This window comes from Vidua chalybeata, chromosome 16 (genome assembly GCF_026979565.1).
Source record: "Vidua chalybeata isolate OUT-0048 chromosome 16, bVidCha1 merged haplotype, whole genome shotgun sequence".
Classification (NCBI taxonomy): Eukaryota; Metazoa; Chordata; class Aves; order Passeriformes; family Viduidae; genus Vidua; species Vidua chalybeata.
The window spans coordinates 13,251,862-13,266,827 of NC_071545.1; the positions used below are offsets into that span (position 1 = coordinate 13,251,862).

Genomic DNA, 14,966 nt, shown 5'->3' on the forward strand with positions numbered 1-14,966 from the left:
GGGAGGGCCATCAGAGAACCTCTGCTGAGCTGGCTGGTGGCATATGGCAGTGAGGCTGGGCACCCTGGGGTGTCCCCCTGGCCCCCAGCAGCAGCAAGGGACAATCGGGGACCTGGGGAAATGCAGCCTCCAGCCAGGATTTTGTCTGCACCTGGGACTTGTTCCCAGCCCTGCTCCAGTGGTTTCTGACCCCTGGGTGGTTTTGGCAGAGCCCTTTATCCCACTGGAGGACAGCTCGATGGCTGCACAAGGTCATCTCATCCCGCCTCATTGTCACAAACTCTGTCCCACGTGGGATGGAGGTGGCTGGAGAGGTGGTGACCACCAGCACTGCATCCCCAATCTCTGCTGAGCCCCTCCGTGGGGTGAGTGGGCATCTGCATTGTGGGGGGGCTTCCCAGGCCAGCCTTGGCCATCTCACAGCCACTGCCACCACCAAGTGGGACATCAGCACCCCCAGGATGGGCCTGTGTGTGCCATGGACTCTGAGCAGTGCGTGGGTGTCCCAGGGAAAGCACGTGGCTGGTGTCCACTGTGCTGGGGGTGAAAACCAGCCAAGCCTCGCAGTGAGCCCCCAAATTTGCTCCATCAAAGAAGAGCAAGGAGGGCTCAGGCCAGGCTGGAATCCTTGAATCCAGAGGACAGATGTGCTCCAAGGGAGGTGACACCAGCTTTGGACACCCTGTGACACAACAGTGCCCAAGGGTCTGTGTGCTCTGGAGGGCAGGACGGGGCTGGACACAGCTCAAACCATCCCCAGCTGCTGTGCCTGGGGCTGGAGCTGCTGCCTCCACGCTGAGGACATCCCTCTCTGCCCTGGCATGTCTCCACTGCCCTCCTGGGGACACAGGGCTGGAACAACCCATTGCACCCTCAGACTCCTCACCAGACACTGCTGTACACTGCATTTGCTGTCTCTGTCCCTCTGAGCCCCCGTGCCTGCCCCTGGCACCGTGCATCCCACCCTCCCTGCAGTGGCCGGCTCTGCCTTCCCAATGTCACAAGCTCGGATGAAAATCCCGGCATTGCTCGCAAAGGAAGCCGGGCTGCCACAAAAAGTGTCCAGGCAAGCATGAAAATCCGGGGGCGTTTCTGTGCCTGAGGCAGGCAGGACAGGGGTCACTCCATGACCAGGGCTCCTTTTCTCCTGGCTTTTCTCTTTTGGAGCTGGGATCTCTTTGAAGTCCCAGAGCCCCTCCAGGGGACTCACTCCGGAAAGCCGTGGTCATGGATGCCGTGTGCCAGGATTGGGTGTCCTGCAGGAGCGGCGGTGGGAGGGCTGGGGGGATGACCTCAGAAGCGTTTAGTCACGGTGGCTTGCGAAGACGACGGGAAATGCACTGGGAATGCAGAGGGAAACCCAGCGCCTTTCCTGCCGCTCCAGCGCACCGGCACACGTGGATGCCCTCGGGAGATGAGCTGTGGCTGTCAGGGGGGCACTGGGCACCCTTTGGCACCACAGTGACATGTGGGGACGTTTCAGACTGTGTTTAGGGCTCTCCCACCCGCCAGGAGCAGAGGGTGCAGGCAGGCTGGGTGCAGGCAGGCTGGGTGCCCGCTCTGGAGGGACAGGATCTGCTGAGCCAGGCAGTGCCATCCATTCACACAGTGCCACCATCCACCAGTGTCACCCATCCATGCCCCAGTGCTGGATGGTGGGGAGAAAACAACAGGGTGGGTGTTTCTTTCTCTGCATAATTGCCTTTTTTTTTTTTTTTTTTTTTTTTTTTTTTTTTTTTTTTTTTTTTTTTTTTTTGAGGAGAAAAGCTGTTTCTTTCCTGGCCTCATCACCATCTGCGGCCGGGAAGGCAGAGCCCAGCAGCTGTGGGTGTGGGCAGCTGCTCAGCCTCATGGCCAGGTCTTAATGCAGGAGGGCTTTGAGCCAGAGCAGCAAAAGGGATTTGCTGGGCAAACATGGATCTGCCTCACTGCAGCTTGGGGGGACCTGTTTCCAGCCCAGACAAGAGGCTGTGGGCTTGGCTCTGGTTGGCAATGGTCTGTCTGGACTTGCAGGGCTGGGCAGCAAGGCTGAGCACAGAGCAGGTCTGGCCAAGACTTCCAGGAAAACAAACCCCATCCCAACATGGCAGATTTGCCCTGGGGCAGTTGTGCCAGTGACCCTCGGGCAAGGGCGGGCGGTGCTGGCCTGGGGTGGAGCAGTGGCTCTAACCAGTACAGCCAGTGCAGAACCAGTGGAGCCTGAAGGGCCTTGGGATGTGGGGTGGGATGCCATCCTGCCTGGGTTGGATGAGCCTGGGGGAATTCTTTGTGCCAGCCCTGAGCACACACTGTTGTGCCCTCTTACCTGTGCCCACACTCAGCTCTTCACTTGTCCTGCTTCATCTGGGACAGGCAGTTCAGCTCCCTGATCCAGCTGAAAACCACCCCATCTGTCCTCCCCATCTTCCCTCTTTCTCCAATTTTCTGGTTCCGCACATCCCTCCAGCCAGCTCCCCCCTGTAAGTGCAGGGCTGTGTCTGAGCCAGCTTCAAATCAACCCCTGCAGCAGTGCTCCCACTTATTGGTTTGTGTCCCTGTTGTAGACACAAGAAATGTCCCTGTCCCCCAGGTGCAGTGGGCATCATCCTTGGGCAGCACAGACAACCCTCCCCAGGCTGGATTCTTCCCATCTCCAGGTCAGCCCTGCTGGGAGTGCCACCAGACCATTATTACATGCACAGCAGCAATGCCCACCCACCCCCTGAGAAATGGCCTCAAAATGCTCCCCTGTGCAGGAGTGCCACTGTTTTTCTTCTGGGTTTGCTGTGGGAGTTCAGTTCCCCAGGGCCAGGGTGCTCCAGCCTCACTGGTGCCTGGCACAGGGTGCTGGGATGGCTCAGAGATGGCAGGAGGCCACAGCACCCGTCACGCTGCTCCTCATCTGCCCCACAGCCTTGTGACGTGGCCAACAGCCCAGGAGGGACAGAGGGGTGCAGGAGGGTCTCACAGTGTCTTGGAGTGGGATGGGGATGTGTAATCAAAGGGACTCTTGTAGTGCAGGAGAGAGACCTGCAGGTCAAGTCGGTGTTGTGCAGTGCAAGGGGTGTTCTCATAATGGGGAGGGTCCTGCAATGCTTAGGGGGTCTTGCAATGTGTAGGACCCTGCAATTCAAGGAGGGGTCTTGTTTTACAGTGCTATGTGTGTTTGGGGTCCTTCAATTTGAGGGGCCCCTTCCTGGAGGGGCCTTGCCATGCTGAACTTGTGCTGGAGGAGGATGTCCTGTAATTCATGGATGCTCCTGAAATGCAGAGAAAGGTCTTGGGGTCTTTCAGTTTCTGGGGAGATTTTACATTTCAAGGGGGCTCTTGCTGTGCTTGGAGCACTCTTGCCATGAACTGAGGACTTGCATTGTGTGGGGCTCCTGAAATGCAGGGAGGGCTCTTGCCATGCAGCGGGGGTGCCCCACAACTCAAGGAGGCTCCTGAAACGCATGGAAGGATCCCGTTAAACACTGGGGGTCCTACAGCGTGGGAGGATCCTGCAACGCATGGGGGCTTTTGTCACGCCGGGAAGGGTCTCTGCATGCAGGGGAGTCCCGCAGGAGGGAGGCGGGGACGCTGTCCTGCGGCTCGAGGGGGCTCTCGCTGCGCCTGGCGGGGTCCTGCCCTGCCCGGGGCCCCGCGGCGGTGCGGGGGGCGGGCGGGGGTCGCGGCGGGGGGCGGCCCCGGCGGGCGGGGGGTGCGGGAGGCGGTGCCGCGGCCGCGGCGCTATAAAGGCGGCGCCGTCGGGGCGGGCGCGGCGGCGGCTCTCGGTGTCGTTCGCTCGGTGTCGGTCGCTCGGTGTCGGTCGGCGGCGGGGCAGGATGACGGCGAACGGGACGGCGGAGCCGGTGCAGATCCAGTTCGGGCTGATCAACTGCAGCAACCGGTACCTGACGGCGGAGGCGTTCGGGTTCAAGGTGAACGCCTCGGCCGCCAGCATGAAGAAGAAGCAGATCTGGACGCTGGAGCAGGACGGGGAGGACTCCAGCGCCGTCCTGCTCAAGAGCCACCTGGGCCGGTACCTGGCGGCCGACAAGGACGGACGGGTGAGCTGCGACAGCGAGGAGCCGGGCCCCGACTGCCGGTTCCTGGTGCTGGCCCACGGCGACGGGCGGTGGTCGCTGCAGTCCGAGCCCCACCGCCGCTTCTTCGGCGGCACCGAGGACCGCCTCTCCTGCTTCGCCCCCGCCGTCTCTGCCGCCGAGAAGTGGAGCGTCCACCTGGCCATGCACCCCCAGGCCAACCTCTACAGCCTGGCCCGCAAGCGCTACGCGCACCTGGGGCCCCGCCGCGACGAGCTGGCCGTGGACCGCGACGTGCCCTGGGGCGTGGATGCGCTCATCACCCTCCTGTTCGTGGACCAGCGGTACAGCCTGCAGAGCTGCGACCACCGCCTGCTCCGCAGCGACGGCCGCCTGGTCCCCGCCGCCGAGCCCGGCACCGCCTTCACGCTGGAATTCCGCTGCGGAAAGGTGGCCTTTCGAGACGGGGAGGGCCGCTACCTGGCCCCCTCGGGGCCCAGCGGCACCCTCAAGGCGGGCAAGAGCGCCAAGGTGGGCAAGGACGAGCTCTTCGCCCTGGAGCAGAGCTGCCCGCAGGTCGTGCTGCGAGCCGGCAACGATAGGAATGTCTCCACCCGGCAAGGTACGAGGGGATGGGGGCTGCGGGTGGGGGGAACGGGACTCCTCGGCTACCCCGGAGTCCCAGGGCTGTAGCCGCCTCGGGGTGCGCTCCTGCATCCCTCGGGAATCGGCTGCCCCGAGCAGCCCCCTGGCTCCCTCCGGCATCTGCATCCATCGGGCATCGCCCGCCCCGAGCAACCCCTTGCATCCCTCCGGCATCACTTCCCTTCCATCACCTCAGAATCGCCACCTCGGAGTGCCCCCCCCCCCCAGCACTGCCCCCAGCCCCCAACATCCGCTGCCTTCCTCAGCAGCCACCCCACAGAGTGCCCCCTCTGCCATCGCCTCCGTAGTGGCGTCTTCCCCCTGCACAAACCCCTTCTCGCACCCCTCCGCTGAAGCCACCATGTCCCTCGGGCACCCCCTGCACCCCTCAGCATGGCTGCCCGCGGTCCCTCCCCCAAACCCCCATCACGATCCCCCCGCATCCCTCCCACATCCCTTCCCCCTCCCGCATCCCTTCAGCATCGCCTGCCTGGGGGCCCCCATCCCTCCGGCACCCCCATTCCCGCACCATCGCCTCTGCAGGGCGCCCAGGGGGAGCAGGGGTGGCGAGGGGCCTGCCTTGGGGTGCAGGGAGGGGGGCTGGGAGGGTGTGGATGGAGTCTTCCCTCGCCGAGAAGGAGGCAGGGCTGTATCCCTCGCCTTCCTTCCTTTGGAGCTCATTGTTCGCCCAACAAAGCCTCCACCAATCTCCCCCTCGCCCGAGCACGGCTGAGCCATTTGCCCAGCGGAGCGGGGAGGCTGCGGGTCCCCCCGGGGGCTCTGGTTGCCCCCATGGAGTTCCCATGGGTGGGGGGGGGCTGGGTAGCAGCGTTACATAAAGGGCTTTGCCAAAACTCCCGCATCCTGCATCCCCCCGCGCAAAGGCCGCCGTCTCCCCGCACCCGCTGCACCGTCCCCGTCCCCTCCACTCGCCGGACGGGGCCACGGTGCCACCCGCCTCGGGTGCCACCCGCCTCGGGGATCCGCTCACATTCGGAGCTCCCCGGGCACGTGGCCGCCCGCTGCCCGCGAGTGCCCACCGAGCATCCCAGCCCCGCAGCCGGGGCTCCGTGCTGGAAGACGGGGAGTCCCCGCTCTGGGGTGCCGGGGCTCCCCATTCTGCGGTGCCGGGGTCCCCGGTGTGTGCCGTGGGTGCCCCGGGGCTCATCGCCGGCGCGCCAGGTCAGGCCGGCGCACGCCGGGTGTGGGATGGGTGCGAGCATGCAGCAAAGCCTGGAGGAACAGCGGGGAATTTTTTTTGTGTGTATATGTTGTATTTCAGGGTTGCTGCTTAACCCTGATCCGTGCCTGGGCAGCTCCGTGCGGGGAGCTCCACGCTTTGCTCCTGTCCGAGGGCAAATCCTGCAAAGTAACCCATTAAAAATTAATAATGAAATCTGCCAAGATGGGCAGTGGGGATTGTTTTCCCAGGCATGGGGATTTGGGGAAGAGGAGGAGAGGATGGCGATGGCGGGAGGCTGCCGCAGCGCCGTGGGGGAAGGGCTGCTGCAGCCCTTTGTCACCAGAGATGGGAAAACCAGATGTGGGGGGAGATGTGAGGGACGGAGCGGTGGTGGTGGAGGACCCCGTGGTGGCGGGAGACCCCATGGAGCGGGTGGGAATGCTGCTGGCCGACCCTCCGGCTTTGTCTGCTTCGGAAGGGATGGGGGAGCGGGAAGGGGGGGGAACAAATCTCCCCAGCAACAGAGGGCTCTGGGCTGTGCCCGGCCCCTTTCCAAGCAAAATATAGCGGGAAGGGCCGCGCTGGGGCTGCACATCCTCGCTCGAGTTCGTTTTGGCTGGAGAAGCCGTTTCCACCCGGTTTATCCTTCCCGATGGCACTGAAAGGCTGGGAGCCGCCGCTTTCTGGGGCTCATCCTCCTCCCATTGTGAAAGCGCCGTGTCCCAAAGGTTACCAAGAAGGCAGCAGAAACAGCCGTCGGAGGAAGCCGTTCCCAGACAGCCCTTTCCCCCGCCGAGCTGATAAGCTCCGTGCTGCTGGCAGATGCTCCCATGGCCACTGGGGATGGGGGATGCGGGATGCGGGCCGGGAGTGACTGTAGCTCGGCGCAGCCTCGCGGGAAAAAGGAGCTTGTTCCTGTGTGGAGTCAAGGAGGGAGCAGGGATGGCAGTGGCTGTCCCCACTCTGCCTCATGGGAGGAGCAGGGATAGGTCCATGGGTTCTTCTGTGGTTCCCTTGGCTGGGATCCAGCTTTGGAACAGTGTTGTCTCACCAGTGCCAAGTCAGCTCCTGGCTTGGCGTCTCCTCCCTGTCCCGGGGATGGCCGGTGCCAGCATCCCCTGCACACCGGGGACCACGACACAAACAGCCCTGAGGCAGCAAGTGATGGGTGCCAGCCCTGCCTCTTCTCCGGGGCAGGCGCTGGGGGTATCCCTGGTACACTTCTCCTTCCTCCAGCCCCAGCAGGACAGGATCCCCGGGTTCCCTGAGAGTTCCCATCTCCCGTTTGCACCTCAAAACGAGCGGAGCCGGGTGCTGCCAGCAGCGAGCAGCCTCCTCCCCGCTCAATGGCTCCTTTCTAGCCCGGCTGCGGCAACAAAGGGCGCTTTGTGGGCGCGAGGGTCCCGGGGGCAGAGCGCTGGCGTCCTCCCCGCTGGTCCCCTGCCAGCCCCCCGCCCGGCCGAGGTGTGCCCCTGCCCCCCACCCGCGTGGGGGAGAGGGTGGGCTGGCTCGGGAGTGAGGAATTCCAGGAAACGGGATCTGGGGAGGAGGGCGAGCGAGCCTGGACGTGCGGTGTTGGCAGTGGGGAGCTCTGCCCTGGGGCCAGGAGCCCTCCCGGCATGGGCTGAGCCGGATTTTCCCCCCTCCAGTTCATCTCCGTGCCACGGCAAGGCAGGAAGATGCGGCTCCAGGGCAGGGGGCACGCAGGCTTGGATGTAGATTTTCATCTGGAGATGCCAAGTGGCCTGTTGACACTTGGGGGATACCACAAAGCCACAGGAAATCCACAGGGAAGGAGGGGTGGGTTTTTCAGGAAATTCATGTTTCACCCCTACCCGTGACCCCTTTGCAGAGCTGCACCCTCAGCAGAGGAGCTGCTGATTCCCCGTGCTCCAGGCTGTTGGATTTAGACAAAAACCTATTTGGATTTCTGCAGGGGTGCAGTGTAAGCCCAGCTGAAGGGCAGGGAGGGGGCAGGAGCAGTCTCTGAGCACCGTGTGGGTGCAGCGCTGGGTGGAGGTGCCAGAGCCCACAGGGAGCCCAGACCTGACCTGTGCTGGCAGCGCTGGGTGCAGCATCCCAGTCCCACCCTGAAATCCTGCCCCGAGGGCCTGGGGGCTCTGCAGGCTGCTGGCCCTGGATTGTGGAGCAATCCGGGCAGTCTGGGCTGGGTGTTTTCAGCTACAACCCTGGGGTTTTTGAAAGGAGAGTTGGACGATGGGAAAGGTGCTCCTCCCGATGGAGCTCATCCCGCTGGCTCTCACTAGCATCCCAGCACGGCTCACGGGAGACATTCTGTGTGAGCTGAGTGCAGAGGGAAACTTTTCTACCTGCCCTGAATGCCCCCACGCTGCGTCTGCAGTTCCCCACGGTGTGGAAGTCAACAGAGCTCCAACAAATTCTGCTCCTTTAGAGAGAGAAGCCCGGCTTTGTAGGCGGTACAGGGAGGTGTGGCCCTGCTCTGGGATGGCCACGGGCCTCCCGGTACATCCACAGTCCTGGCTGGAGAGCAGCGAGGGCTCCAGCATCAATCCTGCAAACCCACAAGCCTGGAAACTTTGGCAGACAAGGACCTGGGGAGCCCTTTCCTGCTCTCTGAGCACCCCAAGCCCAGGGATTCAGCATTAGGAAGCTCTGGGGTGACAACAAGCCTCAGCCTTCCCAAGCTCTGCATTCTGCCCAAGATCCCTGCTGCACACAGAGCCTCAGGACATCCCACGCCAGGGATTTTGGGGTGTGCAGGCGTACCTGCACCCCCCACCCAAAGAGTCGCCGTGTGCTCGTCCCCGTCCTGCCTGCAGCTGTAATTAACAGCTTCGTCAAGGTCAGGAAGAGCAGCGCCAGCTCCAGACTGTAAATTTACCAAGAGCGTTAATTAATCCGTGATTGCAGTGGGAGCGGCCGCGGCTCCGTGCCACAGCCCTGGGCTGCCACAGCAGGGGGGGTGGCTGTGGGGACAGCCTGTCCTCCCCAAGGGGACATCTGAGGGACCCTCCATGGTCCTGCAGCCTCACACGCAGCCCGTGCTTCCTGCAGCTCCCCCCATCCCGCCGGCTCCGAGCCCCCAACTCTCCAAGCCCCCAACTCTCCGAGCCCCCAACTCTCCTGCTCCAGCTCAGCTCCAGCCCTTTGAAGCCTCCTCCTGCCCCAGCCGCATTCCTTTGTGCTGAGTCGCTGTAACCCAACCCCACGCTGCTTTTGGGGAGGGGGCAGTGGAAGACCCTCCTGCTGCCGGCTCCTTCCAGGCAGCGGGGAAAGCCAAAGCTCCCAAAGCTCCGTGCGAGGCGAGTGTGGAAAATGGGCTGGCAGAGAGGTGGGGGAGGCCGGTGCGTGCACTGTGCTCCATGCCAGGGGGCTCTGGGGACAGGGAGCAGTGTTTGGAGGCTCCTGGCACTCCCTGTCCTGTCTCCAGGATCCCCCTGGCTCTGCTCAGCCTGGTTCCTGCAGGTCAGTGAGTTCTTCCCGGAAAAGTCAGTGAAGGGAAGCACCACTCCCACTCCTCCCCCACAAACCACAGCTCTCACAAGTTTGGGGGGCCCGGGGTGCTGCCAGCCTCGAGGGATGGGCTGTGTCCTGCAGGGTCACCTCCCCACAGCCCAAGCTCTCCGTGAGCCCCCGCAGAGCCCCTCTCTCCGTTTTACAGCTCTGGATTGGGGCTGGAGCTGCCTGACGCCGGGATGCAAAATCAAAACCAAATGTTCCCACAACCGCCGGCTCAGCCCCCGGCAGTGCTGGGAGGCGGCGGCTGTGGGATGGCTCTGGGAGCCGAGGACGTGGCCAGTGGGGCTGGGCTGGTGGCCATCAGCACCCACTGCTCCCTGCCTTGCCCAAATACCCAGGAAGCACCAGGGTGACTGCGTGTCCATCAGAAGAGTTGTGGAATCACAGAATGGTTGGGTTGGGAGGGATCATGGGCAGGGACACCTTCCACTAGACTGGGCTGCTCCAAGCCCCATCCACCCTGGCACTGAACACTTCCAGGGATGGGAGCAGCAAAAGGTGCTGGAGGGTGCCTGGTGAGAGAGGGGTGCTGTGAGCAGGTGGAAGCTGTAGGCCAGCTGGGATGTGGGAGATAAGATTATGGCCAAAAAAGTGAAGCCTTCAAAACCTGATCCCTTTGGGAACAAAGCCTGATCCCTTTGGGAAAGGCAGGTGATGGATATGCAAAGCAGAGGCTGCTCCTGGGCGTTGGGATGGGGCCTGATTGGAGACACAGACAGGTGATGTGGAGCCCCGGGGAGCTGTGTCTGCAGGACAGCTGGGTGCAGCTGGTGGGACCTCCTGGTGGCTTCCCAGAGCAGTGGGGCCACCAAGGCTGCAGCCCCTGGAGCCCTTCCAGAGTCTGCACAGCGCTAGAAATCCCAGCAGCCAAGAAACTGGGATGCATCGTGGAGGTGTGAGGGGCTGAACACGTGGCCAGCCCCAGCTCCCTCAGCTGCTCCTCATCAGACTTGTGCTCCTTCCCCAGCCCCATTTCCCTTCTCTGGTCATGCTCCAGCACCTCCACGTCTACTTTAGTGAGAGGACCAGAACTAGACAGAATGTGGACTTGAACCCTTTGCACCCCTTTGTGCAGCAGGGAGGGATGCAGGTGTGTTTGGCTCTGGAAAATTCATCCAGTTCCACTAAACTCCCATTTCACTAAGCTCAGAATTGGGGCTGAGCTCTGCACCCCGGCTCCCTCCCAAAACCCATCACTGAGCTTGGCCATTGGCTTTGGCTACAGCTTGTGGCTTGCATCTCCAAAGTGTTTTTAGGCTGAAATCCACCAAGCTGGAGAGCTCTGGAGCACTTTTGGCCCCACTAGCCCTGACTAAGCAGGTTTGCTCAGGCTCAGAGGATGCACACGTGGCTGGCGGTGGCCCAGGGCTGTGGCTGGTGGCCTCAGGACCTGCTGCATCCACCTCTGCATGGAAAAGCTGTCTCTGGCCCCTTGGGCACAGGGATGGGCCATCCTGGCTGCAGAGCTGGGGGGGACAGGCTGGTGCTGATGATTTTAGAGAGTCAGGGAAAGGCTTGGCTGCCCTAGGGCTTTCCTGAGCTTCCTGTCCCTGCACACCTCAGTGCCCCAGTGGGATGTGACAATTGTGGATGAAAAACGTTGTCATGGTCCTTAAACACGCCACGAGCTGGGATTCATGGGTGCTGCAGTGGCCTCTGCTAATGGGCTGAGTAACCTGGCTGTCACCTTGGGGAAAAACTGCAGCCCTTTTCCCTATAAAACATCTCTGTTGGTCTTTGCTTCATTGTGATGGAGCTGCTGGGTCAGGAGTGGAAGCTCACGGCTGCCCACCCCTCGTTTAAGACCTTAACACCAAATAACCAAATGAAAACCTGGATTTGAACCCCAAATGCCAGAGGGGAGGTCCGTGTGAGGGATTTGGGAGCTACCAAAGCTCACCCAGGAAGCAGGAGCCCCTCTCAGTTGGGTTTCCTGGGCTGCCCTCCACCTGGACCTGCTGGAGGGGGGTTGTGGTCCCACCCCCCAACTCCGTCTGTCCCTGGTCTGTAGGGATGGACCTTTCGGCCAACCAGGATGAGGAGGGTGACCAGGAGACCTACCAGCTGGAGATCAACAAGGACACCAAGAAATGCGCCTTCCGGACCTACACCGGGAAGTACTGGACCCTCACCTCCAACGGGGGCATCCAGTCCACCGCCTCCACAAAGTGAGTCCCCTGCCCCCGGCAGCTCAGGGCGGTGCCTGGGCTTCAGAGCACCCTCTGCATCTCCCAGGGGAATTCAAGGGGGATTTTCCAGCTTGGGTGTTCATCCCAAACGCTTCCCAGCACAGGCAGTGCATTTTGGGAAAGCCAGGGATGGGTCGGGGCTTGCCGCCCACGATGCTCTGGAAGTCCCTGGGGCCACATAATCCCTCCTGGCCGGCTGGGGCTGTCGAAATGTTTGCCCTGCAGTTCAAACCCGAGAGCCAGGCAGAAACCCCAGAAGTGCCTTTGGCTGCCTGCCTGCCTCCTGCCCCCGGGGCGAGGGCTTCCCAGCGGGATGGCCACCACAGCACAGCTCATCCTGCAAAAACAGATCGAATCAGGCTCTCCTGATCCAGCCGTGGCCCTTTCCAAGCCAGCAGGGTGGCAGTGGCAGGGTCCCCCTCCATCACACCCCCCTGATCGCCCTCTCTGCCCCACAGGAACGCGAGCTGCTACTTCGACATCGAGTGGTGTGACAAACGCATCACCCTGAAGGCTGCCAACGGCAAGTACGTGACGGCAAAGAAGAACGGGCAGCTGGCAGCCTCCATGGAGACAGCGGGTAAGGCACCCTTGGGGACCCCACACCAGGGCAGCAGGGGATGAAAGAATTCCCCCCAGAGCCAGTCTCTTCTTCCAAGTGATGCTCAGGCAATAAGTTCTCTTAGTGGCTGTTTGACGTGCTGGGAGGTGGGGTGGGTGAGAAATGGGCGAGGGCACAGCCCTTGCTCCTCACCGTGCCTGCCAGCTTTGGGCTCTGGCTCCGTGTCCCCCTGGCTGCTCTCACAGCCGCTGTCCCCTCGGTGCAGGCGAGACGGAGCATTTCGTGATGAAGCTGATCAACAGGCCCATCATCGTGCTGCGCGGCGAGCACGGCTTCATCGGCTGCCGCAAGGTCACCGGCACCCTGGACTCCAACCGCTCGTCCTACGACGTCTTCCAGCTGGAGTTCAATGACGGCGCCTACAACATCAAGGGTGAGTCCCCAGGGCAGCTGCAGGCTGGGGGGTGGTGGCCTTCGGGGTCCCCGTGGTGGCTCATGAGGCCACTGTGTCCCCTCTCCTGCAGATACCACTGGGAAGTACTGGATGGTGGGGAACGAGTCGTCCGTCACCAGCAGCAGCGACACCCCCGTGGACTTCTTTTTTGAGTTCTGCGACTATAACAAAGTGGCCATCAAAATCAATGGCAAATACCTGAAGGGCGACCACGCCGGGGTGCTCAAGGCATCGGCCGACACCATCGACGCCTCCACCCTCTGGGAATATTAATGCACTTTAGGGTACCTCCCGTTGCCAACTTCTCTTTCCCTTCCTGTCCTCTTTTCCTTTGGGTTCTGTTTCTCCTCTCTGTAACAGGATTTTCAGACTGGCTTGCCCTTCCCTCCTGCCATAGAGTTGGTGCGTTATGTGGGAGGTGGGTCTCCGTAAATCCCTGTAAGAACTGGAAAACTGGTGGGGCTGCCTGCCTATAGTTTTGTAGAGGGGTCTGTCTCTATCCCCCCATCCTTGCCTCCCTCCAGGTTTGCTGGGCTTGGAAATGGCCGTATCCCCCTCCTGGCCCTGAGCATCACCTTAGGTAGTTCATGTTCCTCTCCTCAATTTAAAAAAGGGAATAAGATCACCTCTGTGCTCGCTTCTGCCATACCAGCACTGGCACAGCCTCAGACTGTGCTGCCAGTGTCCCCTGGAGCATCTGTCCTGTCCTGCCCTGCTCCAGTCAGGGGTGGAGCGATGGTGCTGGGCTCAGCTGGCTCAGCTGGCTGGTCCCAGCAGCTTCTCTCCCCTCCTGGATTGTGGGGCAGGTTCAACCCCAGCTGAGCTCTAAGAGGTGACCTTACATATCACAGCATCCCTGGGGATGGGGCTGGCGTGTGCCAGCACATCCCTGTGGAAGGGCCAGCAAGCTGCCCCTTCCCAAACACCTGGAAATGATTCTTTAGGGTGATCCTGTGTGGAAAGCCTCAGCCTTTCATCTCATGGAGCCCCATGCTCCTCCTGTCCCTCCACCCCTCCTTGTGCTTCTGGCTCTGGAGGAGCATCCCAGACCCTGATGGTGGGTCCAGCCTGCCCCAAGGCTGGTCCTGCTGCTGTGCCTGGAGTGGAGGGTGTGGGGGGACACAGAGCCAGCCCATGCCAGGGTGGGGGCTTCATCCAGCCCATCTCCAGTGGGCTTCGGTCCCGGCAGGAGCCGGGCTGGCTGACGTGATCCTGGGGCAGTGGCTGGAAGCATAAACTGCAGATTTTGGTTTACAGAATAGAAAAGTTCCTTAGCAAACTTTGCACAGTGGTATTTGCTCAGTACCTTCGATGTTGTTTTTTTTCTCTCTCGTAAAATACTGGAACAGTGATGCGAATCACTGAACACCTGATGCTGAATTAGGAAGCGCCCGCTCCCGCGGGCACCCCGAGGGGGCAGCTCCTGGTTCCCACCACCCCCAGGGCACCTGGGCTGGGCTCTCATGAATCGCAACCCTACTGGAAAAGGAAAAAAGAAAAAAAAAGACCAAAACAGTATTTTTGTTAGTCTCTATTTATATATGCTCTCCATGGCACTGTGTGACCAGCTGTTGTCTGTACTAGGTCTGCATTAGAGTTTAACGCTGTCTGTAACGGGTGATGCTGTGTGTTCCTTAGGGTGTTGAAAGGCACTTTATCCTTTGGGGCCTTCCCAGGGCCGGTATCTGCTCCCTACAAACACACCAAGGAGCCTTTTCCCGCGTGGGCCCCCTCTGGAGAGGGGGAGTGCTGGTCCCACCCCACGCCAAGGGTGCTCTCGGCATCGCTGCCATGCCAAACCAGGGCCGGTCCCTACTGCCGGAGGCCAGGCAGGGGCTCGTCAGCCTTAAAGCCATGAGGAGGGACTCCCCTCCACAGGAGCTTGGTGCTAAATTCAGCTGGGAGAGCGAGTGGCTGTGCCCAGGCGGGGGCACATCTCTGGGCTGGGGTCCCTCGCGGGCACAGGGGATCCCGGCTGGGGCTCTAGCTCGGCTCCGCGCTCACATCCAGGGGCTGCCCGCACCCCCCGGCACCACGTGTCCCCCCAGGGACCACGCTGCCCCTCGAAGGACCGAGTGTCTTGAAGCCCTGTGTGACCCTGTGACTTGACACACACTCTCGCTGGCCTTCACCCCCTCCCCGTGTCGCCTCCTCCCCATCCCTGTCACGCTCCCACCCATGTAATTCCTGCTCCGGCTTCTCCTGTGTGACACTAGGTCGAACATCTCTCCTGTTTCCTCTTATCGGGTGTCGTGACTCTCTGAAAACATCTCACTCTGAAAATTTAAGTTTTGGGTTTGTTTGGTTTTTTTTATTATTATTATTTTTTTTTTTTGTAAGTGCCATTTGTATAACTTAAAAAAAAAAAAAAGCTTCAAATGGAGAAAGATGAATTAAAAAATAAAACCTGCATTCGGATTCAACCTGG

General features: G+C 61.3%; 1 protein-coding gene across 1 annotated transcript; it reads left to right on the top strand.

The window, feature by feature from the left end:
• Positions 1-3,754: 3,754 nt before the first annotated feature.
• Positions 3,755-14,961, top strand: FSCN1 (fascin actin-bundling protein 1). Its single transcript, XM_053957932.1, has 5 exons — positions 3,755-4,626; positions 11,345-11,501; positions 11,981-12,102; positions 12,350-12,517; positions 12,609-14,961. Exons 1-5 carry the CDS (start codon positions 3,804-3,806, stop codon positions 12,809-12,811), a joined length of 1,473 nt encoding a protein of 490 aa, XP_053813907.1. The 5' UTR covers positions 3,755-3,803; the 3' UTR covers positions 12,812-14,961.
• Positions 14,962-14,966: the final 5 nt, after the last annotated feature.

What these genes read in the sequence shown, in the direction of transcription:
- FSCN1 (XM_053957932.1), top strand. Translation starts at nt 3,804, where the DNA reads ATGACGGCGAACGGGACGGCGGAGCCGGTGCAGATCCAGTTCGGGCTG. An exon ending in GAATGTCTCCACCCGGCAAG is followed by an intron (nt 4,627 to 11,344) that starts GTACGAGGGGAT and finishes CCTGGTCTGTAG; the next exon opens with GGATGGACCTTTCGGCCAAC. An exon ending in CGGCGCCTACAACATCAAGG is followed by an intron (nt 12,518 to 12,608) that starts GTGAGTCCCCAG and finishes CCTCTCCTGCAG; the next exon opens with ATACCACTGGGAAGTACTGG.